The sequence below is a fragment of the Oryctolagus cuniculus genome, chromosome 8, assembly GCF_051225735.1.
Source record: "Oryctolagus cuniculus isolate XC-2025 breed Fujian yellow rabbit chromosome 8, ASM5122573v1, whole genome shotgun sequence".
NCBI classification, from domain to species: Eukaryota; Metazoa; Chordata; class Mammalia; order Lagomorpha; family Leporidae; genus Oryctolagus; species Oryctolagus cuniculus.
Window position 1 is genome coordinate 36,315,757 of NC_142874.1, and position 17,391 is coordinate 36,333,147.

At 39.2% G+C, this 17,391-nt stretch overlaps 1 protein-coding gene across 9 annotated transcripts in view; it reads right to left on the bottom strand.

The window, feature by feature from the left end:
- The window catches only part of GRIA2 (glutamate ionotropic receptor AMPA type subunit 2), a 170,834-nt gene that overhangs the window by 34,495 nt on the left and 118,948 nt on the right, over positions 1-17,391 (bottom strand). For all 9 annotated transcript variants that reach the window (XM_089302277.1, XM_051819909.3, XM_089302275.1 and 6 more), the window contains exons 7-9: positions 3,252-3,419; positions 2,886-2,990; positions 1,451-1,561 (exon numbers count right to left, since the gene is read on the bottom strand). In XM_089302277.1, coding sequence (XP_089158403.1) covers positions 1,451-1,561; positions 2,886-2,990; positions 3,252-3,419 — 384 coding nt within the window. The remainder of the gene's footprint in view (positions 1-1,450; positions 1,562-2,885; positions 2,991-3,251; positions 3,420-17,391) is intronic.

The following is a 17,391-nucleotide window of genomic DNA, read 5'->3' on the forward strand; positions in this document are numbered from 1 at the left end:
GACTAGTAACAAGAGACAATGTACAATCTAGACGATAGACAACATTAAAGGAAAATGATTAAGAACAATGCTTTGGAAAAAGGGTTCTCAAATACCTACCATTATATTTCAGTAAGATGACTTGAATCTATGTATGCCAGAGTGAAAAATATATTCAAAACCACAAACGGTTAGCTTGTCCTCTCACCATGTTTGCAATTACTAGGGCTTGATGGGGATGACTACTGCTCATCATCTATTTTATTCAACTCTAGATATGGCAGACACTTATTCTAGGTTAAGGCTGCATAAACCAGAACAAGCCTCACAACAAACCCCGTGTCACTGATACCCAAGGATAAGTTAGATTTGGAAATCAGATTAATTCGATGACAAACCGAAATGATCATTGCAGTGATAATCTACTGATTTTGTACCTGCAAGCTTTAAATCTTACTTTGTTTATAAGATAAAATATCCTAAAATGAGCCCACAGGATAGCTAAAGAATAATTCACTCCAGCAAACATAAGAAAGAATAAGCATGAAAAAGGGACCGGACACAGTTCAATATCCTCCATTGGAAAGGGTACCAACATTATTTGAGGCTTGTTAAGATAGCTTCTCCCAACAACACGAAGGCAAAAAGAAAAAAAAAACCTACATGTATCACTAACTTGCATTTCTGAAGAAATTTCCAGGTGCCTACTGATGTTTGCATCTAAATCCCTTATTAGCCATACATATTTTCAGATCAACATCATTAAGATAATGGCTCCCATAAATATACTACCTCACAGCTAAGTAAATAAAACAAAATTGCTTTGCCACAAAATCATGTCCTGTAGTGAACTCCATTTGCTCCATTTTTTCACCAATAGCAGATTGTGATGATCCACATTTTTCTTCCATCTATGCACAGCCTCAGTGTTCAAGATCGGGCTCAACACAACCCCTTACATTAAACACTGCATTTATTTTACAATGGCTGTGTGCCAAATACTGTCTTGAAATTTGGGGTTAAAAGATGGGCAATAAATCATCCTCTTCTTTAAGGGTCCATCTTGTATTACCAAGAAAAAGAAGTAGATGATATTACTAAGCCAGGTAAGCAATGGAAAGATAGACTCCACTGAGAGCCGGACAGAAGGGAAAGCTCTTGAGGAGCTACGAGAGACCCTCTAGAAGACTGTCCCCCAGTGGATCACCTGTGCATCTGGCAGGGTATGAGTCACCTGTCATGCTAGATTTCAGTGGTGAAGAGGATAGAGACCACTTTGAGTCCTTTTGCGAAAGCATGCATAGTCATTTTAACAAAGTAAGAAATGTGGGATGTAAGAGATGATTAAAACCTTGTGAAAACAATGTTGCACTATTATTTATGGTCTTAAAACATAAACCAAAACTCTCCTGGGCAGATAATCTTTTGGAATCAAAAATAAGGTTGAACATAGTCCTAAGTAGCTAATTACCAAAATTGTGGTGACCACAACAGTCTTATTCTCCAGCCCAGAGGTGTCATTTCCTGAGGGAAGTTCAGTGAGCGTGACCACCATTTTGTCTACTTCGCTCCAATAGCCAATCTGAAAAACACACAGCGGGGAGGCACAGGGCAAATTACCTTACTCTTAGCAAAATACGGAGTGATTTTTCAAACTCACATTCAAACTCAAAATTATGCTTACACAAACTGGACTTCTAAATAGAAATGTGTCTCATACATATGAATATATGTAGATGTGCACATATATGTAAGTCTATTAGGCATGGAAAGAAACTAAAAAAACAAGCAAAACAAAATAATTTTTTTGGCAGGCAGTGAGAGAGAAACAGAGAGAAAGGTCTTCCTTCTTCTGTTGTTTCACCCCACAATGGCCGCCACGGCCAGCACATCGCACTGATCTGAAGCCAGGAGCCAGGTGCTTTTCCTGGTCTCCCATGGGGTGCAGGGCCCAAGCACTTGGGCCATCCTCCACTGCACTCCCTGGCCACAGCAGAGAGCTGGCCTGGAAGAGGGGCAACTGGACAGAATCCAGCACCCTGACTGGGACTAGAACCCGGTGTGCCGGTGCCACAGGCGGAGGATTAGCCTATTGAGCCACAGCGCTGGCCCAAAATAATTCTTAAAATTGGCTGGTGGTGGGGCCAGTGCTGTGGCATAGTGGGCTGAGCCTCCACCTGTGTTACCAGCATCCCATATGGGTGCTGGTTTCAGTCTTGGCTGCTCCTCTTCTGATCCAGCTCTCTGCTATGGCCTGGGAAAGCAGTGGAAGATGGCCCAAGTGCTTGGGCCCCTGCACCCACATGGGAGAACTGGAAGGGGCTCCTGGCTCCTGGCTTCAGATCCACCCAGCCCCGGCTGTTGTGGCCATTTGGGGAGTGAACCAAATGTCTTTCCCTCTCTCTGTGACTCTATTTCTCAAATAAACAAATAAAATCTTTTAAGAAAATAGCTTGTGTTCTCTGGTTCACCTTTTCACATTCTCTAAGAGGAATCTATTTGAGAGAGATTATAGAGATTATGCAAATAAAATACAAACAATGGCATTTAGCGCCAATGCTGAATGGAACAGCTCCTTGGTGCATTTCCATCAGCTATTTTTAGGTTTCAGAACCATCAGCCTTCAGCAATAGTTCTTTTTCACCTCATTACAGTCTTTTTCCACTGCACTCTAAAAAATGTACAGCAGTCCTACTTACAGTTATTTCTCAGATTACATCCCAGTGATACTTACCAGAAATGAATAGGTTCGATTTAGAAAATTACTTGAAAACACATCTGTTTCGGGTGCTCTTTAGAGCCTATCTGTGAATGCCCTCTCCAGAACACTCGGGAAGCGTGAAGTGACAGGTGAGCTGACTCACCTCTTCTCTCAGACAACAGCCTTTAAATCACTAAGGATTTACCTTCCGAGGCCCATTAGTTTTGAGCTCCATGATGTTAATTGTATAGTTTATTCTTTTTCCATTCTGGTCAAATTTTATATTTCCTGAGAGACCTTCAACCTGAACCTAATGAAGAAACAGAAAAGAAACAGTTGCGATTTTATTTCAACCAAGGTACACACTGTACAAATTACTCTTTAGGATCAAGTCCAGAAAATTATATTAATAAGTTTCTTTTCACTTGCAACCTACCTTTGTGTTGTTAGGAAATAACCTTGCCTGTGTGTTAAACATAAGGATTAAAATAAACATGACTGATATGGTAGGGAAAAAAATTGATGATCATGTTATATGACATCAACTCTCAGCTCATTTTGAATGACTGACCTGTTTGAGGGCCCTTTCTATTTCCACACCTTGTCCCCAGGGGACTGCTGGGTTTGCCAGACAGTCGCCCGCATTCCCCCGTCGAGAGATTTCAATTCTCTGCTTGCGGAGGTTTCGGAAAGCTTCTGTCATCACTTGAACAGCATCATAGGTCAGAGCGGAAGTGTACTGAAAAGGACCACACACTTTGGTAAGAACAGGAGAAAGTGCAGAAACTCACTGCATATGTGCTCAATACTGCGGTTGCCCACATACGATATCATGGAGAAGTTCAAGAATTCAAATGCAATGTCTGCTCTAGAAACCTAAGAATCAAAGAGAAGTGGTCAAGAATATCAGGACTAGGTAGTTTACCCTTGACTTTAAACATTTTATATTATGTTAACATCTCAGCCATTTCAGATGAGACTTTTCATAGTAATTGCATCAATGTTGTTTTTCTAATAAATTTCTCATTAGATCATCACTTCATGATTTGTGATGTTGATATACAAATTATCAAATTAAAAATTTCTTCACAGTTCAGAGGGATTTTCATTTTTTTGTGGAAAATTAGTTTCAGGATCTTCATCTCTCAGCCCTGGGACTGCTAACATACAAGTACCTCTGCAGTGGTTTTGGCAGTGTTTGTTTCCGTTTCCCTATGATGCTGGTAACTGTGGAGAAGAATCATCAAACTTCATGATCTCCATGCTCCCTTCATGCTTCAAGACTCTATGCTGAGACCAGCATTGTGGAACCTTGGCTGCTCTGCTTCCAATCCAGCTTCCTGCTAATGTGCCTGAGAAAGCAGCAGAAGATGATCCAAGTGCCTGGGTCCCTGCCATTCATGTGGGAGCTAGATACAGATCCTAGCTTCTAGCTTCAGCTTGGCCCAGCCCCAGATATTGCAACCATTTGGGGAGTAAACCAGCACATGGATCAACAGACGGATATAGTTTTCTCTCTCTCTCTCTCTTCTTCAGAGAAATAAAGATAAGTTTTTGAAACAAAACACATAAAAGAAGACTATGCCAAGACTGATTCCAATCTTCTAATATTCAGATCTTAGTGGGACAGAATTATTAGAGGAGCTGGGCCCAAGCAGAAAAATGCTGCATGGGTACAAGCCTTCTCAACATCTGGACACATACTGTGATGTGCAAAATACAGAGCGTCATTTGTCAAATGAGCAATCCTACTGTTGTGAATGATGAATTACTGTATGATACAAAGACTTTACTGAAACTGATGAAATTTCTATTAGTACTTCTTAATCTATTGGTACTAAAAGTACTGGAAGCTGGAAAATACACAGCACAATTAAGTGCAATACTAATAATAACTGATTATTTGACAGTAAATCCTAAACCAGGAATCCAAAACGGGGAGCCAATGTTTCCAAATAATCCTCTTCCATTTCCTAGTAACTGAGTTTTCGCACTTTCGAAAATGACTCTTTCCTATCACTTTTAATCTTTTCTAGATGCTTATGCCACCACAAACTTCCCATCCTATAAATGTATGCTGACTGTCTGGCCTGACATGTCGTGAAGAACACAGACACCACCAGAGAGGACCAACGTATTGTTCAACTGTCAGATTACTAAACCCCTATCTCTGCTTCCTGCCTGAGGTGATGACGCGGAGGCAGCTGCATCCTCTCCCGGGGACAGCATCTCCAGCAGCACGTGGGTCCTGTCCCTCCAGTCTTCCTCAGGACATCGTATCCACAACTACACTCTCAGTGTAACTTCGTCACTGTTCACTCTCTACTAGCAATCCAGCTGCTCCCTTATCGCTTGCTAAATACAGAGGAGGGAGTGTGAGGAGAGTGGGGTGGGGTGGGAGGGCAGGAGAGGAAGAGGGAGGCTGCTTTCTATACAAATATCTTTGTGCCGCGTCACTGCAGGCCTTGGTGTGAGTCCTTCTCTCTACACCTAGAGATCTTCTGAAGGCTTGCACTGCTGTTTCCTGCATATACCTCAAACTAGACAGATGTAAATAAAACCCATTACCAAATTTTGCAAAATCTGTAACATTTACCTTTAAACTGTACATGGAAGGAACTTAGTATAGTATGTTACAGGTCCATTTACACAACTTGTGCTCCTACATCCAAAATGCAATTTTTGGGAAACTCTCTTAAGAAAATATTGTACAATTTGGATAATTTTCAGAAAAAATATTAATTTTGGTAATAAGTAATATGGAAAAATTAAAACATTGACAATAAGGGAATGTTTTTAAAACTGTTTTCTGCTTTGGGGAAGTATTATGTATTCATTAAAAAGTGATTCTAATAAAGGTCATATAACAACACGATTAATGTTGATAATAAAATAAGCAAAAAACATGACTGCAACTAAATTTTTTAAAATATTTTTGTCAATAAATAGAGTAATAAAAATAGCTACATCATTTTAAAAATAGGTTGAGAAATGAATTAATAGGAAAGAAACAAATGAGAATATTACTTTTTTAATCATTCAATAATATCCATGCATAAATATTACTGCATCTTAAATCACATATATTTTAGAGAAGATCTCATGGGCAGGCTCTGTTCTAACAGTTAGGACACCACTTGGGATGCCCATATCCCATACTAGAGTGCCTGGGCTCACGTCCCAGCTTTTCTCCCTATTCTAGCTTCCTGCTAATGTGAACTCTGGGAGGCAGACGTTATGACTCAATTGCATCAGTCCCTGCCACCCACTTGGGAGAACAGCATTGAGATCCTAGCTCCCGGCTACAGCCTGGCCAAGCCAAGACAGTCATTGTGGGCATTTGAGGAGTGAAGCAGAAACTGGCAGTCTCTCTCTCTCTCTCACTCTCTTTCTCAAAAAAGAGAAGTCAAAGAAAGGACTTCTTTAAGTAAATTATGAAATATCAAATCACAGGCTGGCACTGTGGCGTAGTGGCTAAACCGCAGTCTGCTGTGCTGGCATCCCATATGGGCGCCGGTTCAAGACCCAGCTGTTCTACTTCCGATCCAGCTCTCTGCTCTGGTCTGGGAAAGTAGCAGAAGATGGCCCAAATCCTTGGGCCCCTGCACCCATGTGGGAGACCCGGAAGCAGCTCCTGGCTCTTGGCTTCGGATTGGCACAGTTCCAGCTGTTGCGGCCAACTGGGGAGTGAACCAGAGGATGAAAGACTTCTCTTTCTTTCTCTCTGTCTCTCCTTTTCTCTCTGTGTAACTCTGAATTTCAAATAAATAAATAAATATTTAAAAAAAAGAAATATCAAGTCAGGATATATCTGTCTCACACATGTGTGTTTCTATTACCAATGAAGAAAACAGCATTGATTAATGTGCTTTCTTATAAAGCAGTTGTTGACAACATAATTCTTGTCCATGTCTCTGAAGAAGAAAGAGGACCTAAACTGAATATTTGGGGCAAGCATTGTGACTCAGTGGGTTAAGTCACTGCTGATTCAAGTCCCAGCTGCTCTACTTCCAATCCAGCTCCCTGCCAATGCTCCTGGGAAAAGCAGCTAAAGATGGCCCAATTACTTGCAATAACACCCACACAGGAAATCTGGATGGAATGCCCGGTTCCAGGCTTCTGACTGGTCCAGTCTTGGCTATTGCAGCCATTTGGCAGTGAACCAGTGAAGAAAACATCCTCTCTCTCTCTTCTTCTTCTTCTTTTTCTCTATATTTCTGTCTTTCAAATAAATACATCATTTTTAATTAAAGTAATAAATATTCAAAAGTCTTGCAATTTGTATTAAAAATTGTGATAGTCAAAAAAATTGTGATAGTCACCAAAAGACAAAATCTTCATTAAGGCAGTTTATACATATCACGAGGAGAAATCTACAAAGACATCTACTAAAGGTTTTAGAAGTCTGTGAATGTCAGACACGACACTAAAAAATAAGATTCAGCTGAATGAACTAAAAGCATTTAAATGCACACGGTATATCATGATATGATTCAAAGCATGTGCATACTACAAAAAAAGCCTTTCAACCTTTGTCAAATATTCAAATCTAATCAAAGCATGAGCCCGTTATCATTTTAAATTAAAAGTCACAATCATAGAAGCACAATTCTGGCTAGAGAAAATCAACGCTTCTGCATCCAGAGTTCCTTTAATTTATGTTCTGCATATGCGGATCATCTGTTTTCTAAACAAATATATTCACATTTTTTGATTGTATAGTGAAACATTTCAGTGTTATTCTACCATTCACTGAATTAGATGTAAACTAATTTGAAGGGAACATGATGACAATGGAATGATCCCCTTTTTTGAGGACAAATGCCTCTTCTCTGCTGTGCTGATTATGTTCTCTGAAATCCCTCAGCTGGGCTGCAAATTTACATTTCGGGGGGTCTTTATGCTCTGCAGTGCTACATCATCATCACATCAGACTGATGCTTTAAGAAGAAATCTGAGAAATTGTTAATACGGCCCATTTTGCAAGTGAGCTTTATATTCCACGTTGTGTTATTTGTTGAGACTTAATTTTCTAACATAAAATGAAATATGCATGCTCTACATGAATGATATGGCCAAAAGTCACCTGACAAACCATTTAATAACACATTAGTGTAATTACTAGCACTGGGGAATACTCCTCTCTCTCCTCTCTGTCTCACAGACACACTTGCTCACACACACACACACACACACACAGGAGCTATGAAAAGAAGCTCTGTGTACAGTTCAAATTTAGTGAACATGAAAGAGGGCATATGAATGGCCATATAAACTATTATGGGTTATCATTATGACAACTTCTTTTCTTAAATATATGTTATCCACATCACAACAAAATAGAAAATACATTCAAACAAGAAGTATTAAAGTAAAGGTATTGTGAAGAAGTTACATAATTTCCTATGAATAATTACTTTCCAAATTTTCTTTGGCACTTGAAATTTAGTTGAGTGAAGGTTAAAAAGCATTTCCTTTAACACCAAAAGATATGCTCAAGGCCAGACTGTACCATGTATCACTTACTATTCTGTTGTGCTGGGCAAATTAACTAAAATCTTTGTTCCTAGTGATTCTTATTGAAATAAGGGAAGCGGTGCCTCTTTGTCTACACCAGAGGAGTGTTAAGGAAGGCAAAGGAAAGAGTGCAGGCTCCCCTCATAATCACTGTGGCCAATCTGAGTTGGATGGTATCTTAATAAAACCTTTAAGATAAAACTATTCAAAAATATTCCAGTTTTTGAGATAAAGTTTCCACGTCATCTAGGTTTATTTTACAAAGTTTAATACAAGCTTTGTTTTGTAAAGTACATGACAGATGGGACTTGAATCTGTGTCTCTGTGATTCCGGGGCAATGAGGGTGACCAACTGCTTTGTCTGACTGGGACTCTTTGATTTGGGAACAGAAAGTCCTAAAAATGCCAGGCAACTCGCTTCGTCTCTGGCACATTACAATGGTTGGCCATCTTATTTAACAAATGCTACACCAAATAAGTGGATAGACAGGAAGTGAGAAGCCTGGTGATCTACGAAATATGCTAAAAATGTTATTGACCAGCAGATTTACTTTCATTTTTTATTATTATTTCTATTTTATCCTGGTATAAAATTAGTTTGACTTTACAATGTTTCAACACCATTATCCTGTTCCACAAAATAAAAATTCTAAATTCCAATCAGATCAGAAATTGCTTTTCAAGTTGGCATATTATAGGCCCCAAGAAATTTTAAGATTAAAAATTTCTATTTAAATTTATTTAATCAGCACTTCCCAAACTAATTACCATTTAAAAAGTTTCCTTAACATCAATAACTCTCCATAAAAGGAAGGTTTTGTGTAACATACTACAGGATGGTAAACATTTGTGGCCTAGTATATGTTACATACCCATTTCTAAGATAGCATCAATTATTTAGCTAAAATTATACACAGAATGATATGTCCCTAGAGGACATTACACAATATAAGTTTTAGTTTCATTGCTTTAAAGAATATCAACAGAGTCAACATTAATGATGTTTAGTAAAAATAAGTAAATTTATGAGAAAAATTTAGGGAGTTTATTTTTTAATGATTCGCAAAAATGGCCAAGAATCAAGTAGAGTGACAGAAAAAAGAGTACTGTGAGAAAATAAAACATAAATTTAAAATTATTCACTTGTCTTAATTTCAAATTCCACTGCAGTTCCACCCTCTAGAAAAGAGCTGGTGGGATAAGGTCATCTTTAATTTATGGTAAAGCCTTTTGAACATGTGTCCTTTGAAATTTCATTGCATAAAGGCATAAAATCTGCATAAAAATCAGTAGCTTTGGTAAGCACATAAACTGTATCACATTTCCAAGGGTGAAAAAACTATTGGCAAGAAACCAAAGTTGACATCCTTTATTATTCTCTATAAATAATCAAACTAATTTTAATTTATAGTGAATATTCTTCATCTAAAAGGATATATTAAAAATATAATATTTTAAGCAAATTATCCAGATCATTTGTGGGGAGCAACTGGGAGCAACTCGGACTAGACTAAGTTACTGGAATTAAGACTTATTCTATGCATCTGCTCTCCCACAATATGGCGCTGGGAGAGGAGCAAACAGCTTCTACACAGCTGCCTCCAGTTCAACCAATAAACAGCAGGACCTGCTCCTGATTGGAGGAGAGCAGCGTACTCGGCGTGTGGGTAGCAGAGTTGGGATTGGTGGAAGAGGACTATAAAGGAGGAGAGAGACAACATGCAACAGGGAACATCTGAGGGAACACCTGTGCAGCCCCCGAGAGAGCCGGCCGGCAGTGTGCCGCTACCCCGCGGAAGTGGGGAAAGTGGCTAGGGGGAACCGCCCTTCCACGGAGGTGGAAGGGTCGGTAGCCAACCCAGGAAGAACCAGCAGCAAACCCGGGGAGGGCTGAGCAGACGGAAGAACAACGCAGGGTCCTGTGTCATTCCTCCGTGAAGAGGGGGAGCGACAATCATTGACCTTGAATGAAAGATCTTTCTTAAGGTTCAAGACCTATATATTCAGAAACCCTAAATAAATACATAAGGGTTCTGATTTTCAGGTAAAGAGGGTCATATTCATCAAAAACAGAAACAAAGGTTGCTCAAATCAAGGCATCATCTGGTTTAGATTCAGTCATGGATAAAGACATTCCTTGGAGGCAGATCTTTTCCTTTGTTTGTAGCATCCATCTTTTCCTGGACTCCCCCCTCCCACCCCACTTCCGAGGATTCTTCTAACAAGGTGAAAGTCCTAATTTTTTCTATGCTACAAAATAATCAAAAAATAACATATTGTCCCACATAATTTAGGATTTAATTTTGGAACCAGGAGATTAGTAATGTCTACCTGCTAGTCATCCCGTTCTGAAGGGGATCCACTATAGTGCCAGAAAGTACAAATGCGAAATGTTAGTGTCTGTCCCATTGAGTGATTAAATAATTAGCTCCTTAAGTGATCATAGTATTAGAGATTTGTGAAAAGCTGTAGCAGTCACCTATATGTTAATGTGTATCTGTTCTATTTACAGAGAAAGTAATGTGGAAATGAGTTCAAATTTTCTGCATTTGAATCATAAATAATAATGCATCTTATTACACCATTATTTTGTATCTATTTTTACAAGATATAAATTTTTCATCCATCAGTTTTTCAATATATGAGTTTATTTCTGTCATATACTCACTCTTTAAACTAGAAAATGTGGCAGGTGTTTCAGCCATGGTGGGTAGGATGTTTTACAGCTAGGAATATAGCAAATGGCAATGCATCAACTGGGGTTTTGGTCAGTTAAAACTCTCAGGAAGTAGGATTAATTCCATTAGACCACCAGGGTACTATTTAATACACAATACTGATTACTGGACTGACAAAGATTATGCTATTTTCAGACAGGACTAATAACTCTCGTAGGGCAGCAATTAAAAAAGTTGGAGTCTGTGTGTGAAGCGTTTCCTGAGTCCAGTGAGATTAGTGAGGGAAAGCCTTATTTAGAGTGCCGCATGAATGGCACTCCTGTAGGACTGCTGAATTCCTAAACACCACCCGGATTCAGAAGACACAAAACTGGACCCAAGGTTATTAGGTAAGAAGATAGAATGGTGTTTCAAATGGTGGAGACAGCAAAATACTAACAATCTGTCTAAAGATAGAAATATTTATAAAGCATTTTTGAGATACTGGAAAATCTCCTTTATAATCTTTCCTTTAAAAAGAAATGTAAAATGCCTACTTTTCATTGTGCCATGGAAATTCAGGTTTGACGATGGGTCTGGTCAGGTGATCAAAGTCATTTAAAGTCTCATCGAGTAAAATAACTCAATGCTTCTCTGCCATAGCTGAACCAAACAACAGCACAATATTTTGGCACAAATTTAAGCCAAATTTCATAATTAAAAGTCCATAGTGAGTTCCTTCCCAGGAATCTGATATTTTCCAAGTGTTTACTTGTCTATTTTTCAGTATCTATTGCAGGTATAATATGTGCACATCATACTGCGAGATTTAGGGCCAAGCAGATAAAAATGAGGCAGACTGCCTTTCACAGTCCCATTTGAATCCACAACTATCTTTCCACAGAATTTATAGAACAACATTACATATATGAATTTTGCAACTATTATCTTGTTCATAAATCAGGACATTAAGATAAACATTAAATGTGACCAATTTTTGTGCACATTTTCACCTCCATGTCACCATCAGAATTTAGATAATCAACATTTCTTGCCTGGATTGTTTGTGACATCTTCCAAAAACTCCCCTCCCCCAATCTGTCCTCCCCACCATCTCTTATGACCAGAGCAGCATCAAAGCCATGATCAGCACTCTCCTCTAGTGGTTCCCTGTTGCTCTCAAAATAAAGCAAAAACTTCCTAATGGCCAACAAAGTGCACATGACCTGGGCATTTCTAAAGTGAGTTCTCAGCATTCTGGAAACATTGCTATTCAGCCTCTAGCCTTATAAAATGTTTATTCCTCCCTTGCATGGGAGATTTTTTTATGCTTTCTTAATTTTATGTCTTCTTCCAGTCTGAAATTCCTATAAGAAATTTTTTCTTTCACCTAGATTGAAAATTAGGAGCTTCTTATAGGACACATCAGAGAACTTTTACTTTTTTTTTCTCCTTGTACATCCAGGAAACCTTCATGACGTAGCTACTTTATTCTAGAGGCTTGAGATAAATGAATGAACAAGAAATGACACTCTCAAGCAAAGGAAAACAGAAAATGAACAATGCAATGAAACGAGAAGATCAGAATAGTGCAAACACCGAAGCAGATGCAACGGTGGAGAGACTGTCATTGTAAACAGAGATCATATATCGGCTTGAGAAGATGGCATTTGAGCAAAGATAGAAAAAACCCATGAGGGTTATCCATGAAGACATTGAAAGGGAGAGCAGTCCAGAGGAGGGTATAGTCAGTGCGAGGAGTGGGCAGATGCCCTACATGCTTAAGGAATAAATAGAAAGAGGCACCATTAAGAAGAAGCAGAGTAAGCAGGAGGAAGTGTGCTGAGAGGTGAGGTCCATGAGACCAGGCAACAATGCAGTGCACAGATCATGGTGGTGGAGTTTAGGGTGATGACAGAAGGCATGGTGAAACGAGACAGAGCTGACAGGACTTTCTGCAATATTGGTCATTGACTACAGGAAAAGGGGAGAGTCAGAGATATTTTCAATTGTTGTATCTAAGCAGCTACTGAAAGATATGGTTTTTACCAGCGGAACTAGGAAAAGCTGATGATAGTTTGTAGAAGCAAAGGAGAGGATAAAAGTGGAACACAAGTTGAATTTGAAGAAGACACCAATGAGACAATTTCCATCCATGCTAAAGTAATTGTTGGTTTCTAGCCTGAAGATTGTAAATCCTTGAAGAGCGGAACCTCTCCTTTTCTCTGACACCTAGAACAGAACCCACTTCAGTAAGAAATTCAACAAACACGTATTGAAGGAATAGATGAATGAATGTTTTCCCAATTTAGCAAATTAGTGAAAGTGAGATTTAAAATCCCATCGCCATGACTGCGTTTATTTTTGTACAGTATATAACAATAAAGAATGTCAAATACTGATGGGCTCGTACTCTGATGTAGAGAGAAAAACTACCTCCTGCAACACCAACATCCACTTCTGATCCAGCTCCCTGTAACTGCCTAGGAAAAGCAGTGGAAGATTAGCCAAATATTTCACCCCCTCCACCCAATGAGCGACCTGGATGAAGGGCTCCTGGCTTTGGCCTGGCTCAGTACTGGCAGATGCAGCCATCTGGGGAGTGCACCAGTGGATGGAAGATCTTTCTCTTTCATCCTCTCATTCTCTCTCTCCCCATCTCACCCGCGCTCTCTGAAACTCTTTCAAAATAAATAAATGAATCTCTAAACATTGAACCATATTTGATTATTGTTAAAATATTTCAACTCTTTTTTATTATTATTTTTTGACAGGCAGAGTGGACAGTGAGAGAGAGACAGAGAAAGGTCTTCCTTTGCCGTTGGTTCACCCCCCAATAGAGGTGCCGGCTGTGCGCTGCGGCTGGCGCACCACGCTGATCCGAAGCCAGGAGCCAGGTGCTTCTCCCGGTCTCCCATGCGGGTGCGGGGCCCAAGCACTTGGGCCATCCTCCACTGCACTCCCGGGCCACAGCAGAGAGCTGGACAGGAAGAGGAGCAACTGGGACAGAATCCGGCATCCAACCGGGACTAGAACCCAGGATGCCGGCGCCACAGGCGGAGGATTAGCCTAGTGAGTCAGCTCTTGAAACTTACTTAAGATTTTATTTATGCTTACTGAAAAAATTTTTCTTTAATTAGGAAACTATGTAAGACTAAGATTTTGAAAAAAACCATTTATTACCCTTATAACTCCATAGAATTTGTACTCCAAATCTTAATTATGGAAATAATATCATGTAGCATTTTATAGAGTTTTTATGCCTAGAGCACTACTTTTTCTTGTGGGTAGTAAAATGTGAGTTAAGTATCAGGCAATGTACCTTACATAGTCAATGATCCAAAAGACAACATAATAAAATATAATCTCATAGGAAATAATCTCATTAGACATTTTTGTTCCTTTTCCTTAAACAGATCATGTAAGAAGAGGCTGCTTCTTTACATTTAGAGAATGTTGGACAGACCCCATGTAGTTTGTCTGCCCTTCCCTTTCCCATGTAACAGGAACAGTAATGCGAGCAACACTTTCCTTATCCCTGGTATCACTTTTTAAAGTTTTAATTACTCACAGTTAATCTTTAACCCAAAAATTCTAATGATGGTGGGCATGTAGCAGTGGCTAAGACATCATCTGGGACATTCTCATCTCATATTGGAGTGCCTTGATTTGAGCCCCAGATGCTCATGTGTGCACTGGGAGGCAGCAGGCAATGGCTGAAATATCTGGTTCCCTGACACCCATGTGGGAGACCCAGATTGAGTTCTGGGCTCCTGGCTTCCATCTGACCCAGTTCTGGCTATATCGGGCATTTGGGGGTTAAGTCAGTGGGTGGAAGACATCTCTCTGATTCTTTTTACCTATCTATCTCTCTCTTCCTCTCTTTCAAATAAAATGAAAATAAATACAAATTTATAAAACAAAGTATTCAACATAATATTACAACTAGAAATAATCCATACATTTTAAATTCTGTGCTGTCCTGAGTAGCTTGATGAAATCCCCACATCCTGCCCAGGATATGAATCATACAGTTATCCAGCATAAGCATGCTGTGTACACCACTCAACTGTTAGTCACTTAACACCTATCCGAGTTATCATATCCATTGCCATGGTATTGCTGTGCATATACTCAAGGAAGCCTATTTACCCAGTAATGTCCTCAAAGTACAAGGTACAAGAGTAGTGCTTTTGGCAATTCAGATATGTCTTTTAAAAAAAGCTGCAAAATTCTTTTGCTTTGCGAAGAGGTGAAAGTTGACAACTTAATAAGAAACAAAAATTATACTGAAGTCACAGTGACTCTCATTATCCACATCTCATCTTTTCGTTAGGCTTTGGAGCGCCTCACATCACCATGAGAACAACAATGAGTATGGTATAAAAGTTATTTTGAGAGAGAGAGAAAGAAATAGATAGAGACCACATTCACATACTTTTATTATTTATAGTTCTAGAGAAGGGTATGAGTACTAGTGGTTGAACCATTGGTTAGGAAGCCTAGACTCCATATCAAGGTGCATGGGTTTGGGTTCCTGACTCTGCTTCCTGCTAATCTATGTGCTTGGAGGCAGCCAGTGATGGCTCGAATGGTTGGGACCCTGCCATCTACATGGGAGAATTGGATTGGTTGAGGCGTGTTGCATATATTTGGGGAGTGGACCAGCAAATGACAATTCTTTCCCTTCCCTTCTCTCTACCTCTCTCTTCCTCTCAAATTAGATAAAAAAAAAAGAACAGGTCATCAAAGAAGGAGGTACCTTTCTCTGAAGGGAGGAGAGAACCTCCACTTTGACTATGACCTTGTCTAAACAAGATAAGAGTCGGAGAACTCAGAGGGCTTCCATAGCCTTGGAAACTCATGACTGGAGCATAGGGAGATTACTGATGCCATAGACAGGAGTGTCAATTGGTAAAGTCAACAACAGGAGTCACTGTGCACTTACTCCTCATGTAGAATCTCTATCCTTAATGTGCTGTACATTGAGACTTAATGCTATAACGAGTACTCAAACAATATATTTCACTTTGTGTTTCTATGGGGGTGCAAACTGTTGAAATCCTTACTTAATGCATACTAAACTGATCCTCTGTAAAAAAAAAAAAAAAAAAAAAAAAAAGAAATTATCAATTCCCAACTTGACTCTCACTGGGATTAAACATGACAATAGGTCTGCTCTGATTTCATCATCATTTAAAAAAATCATCTATTATTTTTCACTTTATGTTTCTGTGTGGGAGCAAACTGTTGAAATCCATACTTAATGTATACTAAGCTGATCTTCTGTATATTAAGATAATTGAAAATGAATCATGATGTGAATGGAAGGGGAGAGGGAGTGGGAAAGGGGAGGGTTGTGGGTGGGAGGGACGGTATGGGGGGGAAGCCATTGTAATCCATAAGTCGTACTTTGGAAAATTATAAGCATTAAATAAAAGTTTAAAAAAAAAAAAAACAACATTGTTATAATTGTTAGGTCCAATTATTAGTTATTGTTAATGCTACTGTACCTAATTTATAACTTAGGCTTTATCTTAAGTATGTATATACAGCAAAAGTATAGTCTACGAATTACTATGTACAGTTTCAGGCATCCACTGGGGGTTCTGGAATGTGTCCCCCACAGAGGGAAACACTGCTATATTCTGTAATTATTATCTATTGACAACTGAAGAATCTTTTCTCCTCTAACTCCTACAAGATGCCCTTCTCATTGGTTCCAAATATTTAGGTTCTTACAGCAGCAAAAATGTGCAGTTTCCAGAACATGTTATGTCAATGCATTACTTTGTGTCTCTCTACATGTTTCTCTTCCTGAAGAACCTTCCATGCTTTGCTTCCTGCTCAACCACATGCAAAACCCTGCTCAGGTATCCCTGTTACAGAAAGTCTACTTTTGCCTCTCTTTTCCACATACTGTCCTAATCGTATACAGGGAACTGTATGTTTTGAGTCATCATTCTCTATTACATTTGCTTAGTGATGTGTGTCTCCTCCATTAGACTATGGACTCTCTAGGGTAGGATTCATGTATGTTCCGTTTGTTTAAATGCATTCAGCTCTTGTTCCTCTCGTATGTGAGTACTATGTATCTGTTAGGATGAACTCCTACCCACAGATTTTAGAATTTTATTTTATCAAACCTCGAAGATATTATAAAATATACCTCTGGAGTGGACATAGAGGTTCACAAAATGTTAAAATGGAAATAGACCTTTGTGATTGGCTGAAATTCTCTCAGTTTAGGGGGAGAGGGGATTAGTTTTTATTGACACCTGTGTTTTCAAGGCTGAGCAAACTCTTTGGAAATGCTGCTTAATCTTCACAGCAACCTGGAAATTAACAAGCATCACTAAATTGTACATAAGAGATCGCTGGACTCAGGGTCAGAAAGTGATTCAGAGCCTAAGTTTTTAAACTTATAAAGCTATGTTGTTTGCAACACCTAACAACCAAGACCCATTATGCTGTTTTTGAAAATTGGCAGAAGCAACCAAAAGGGAGGCATAGTGGAGGGAAAATGCAACAGTGAGA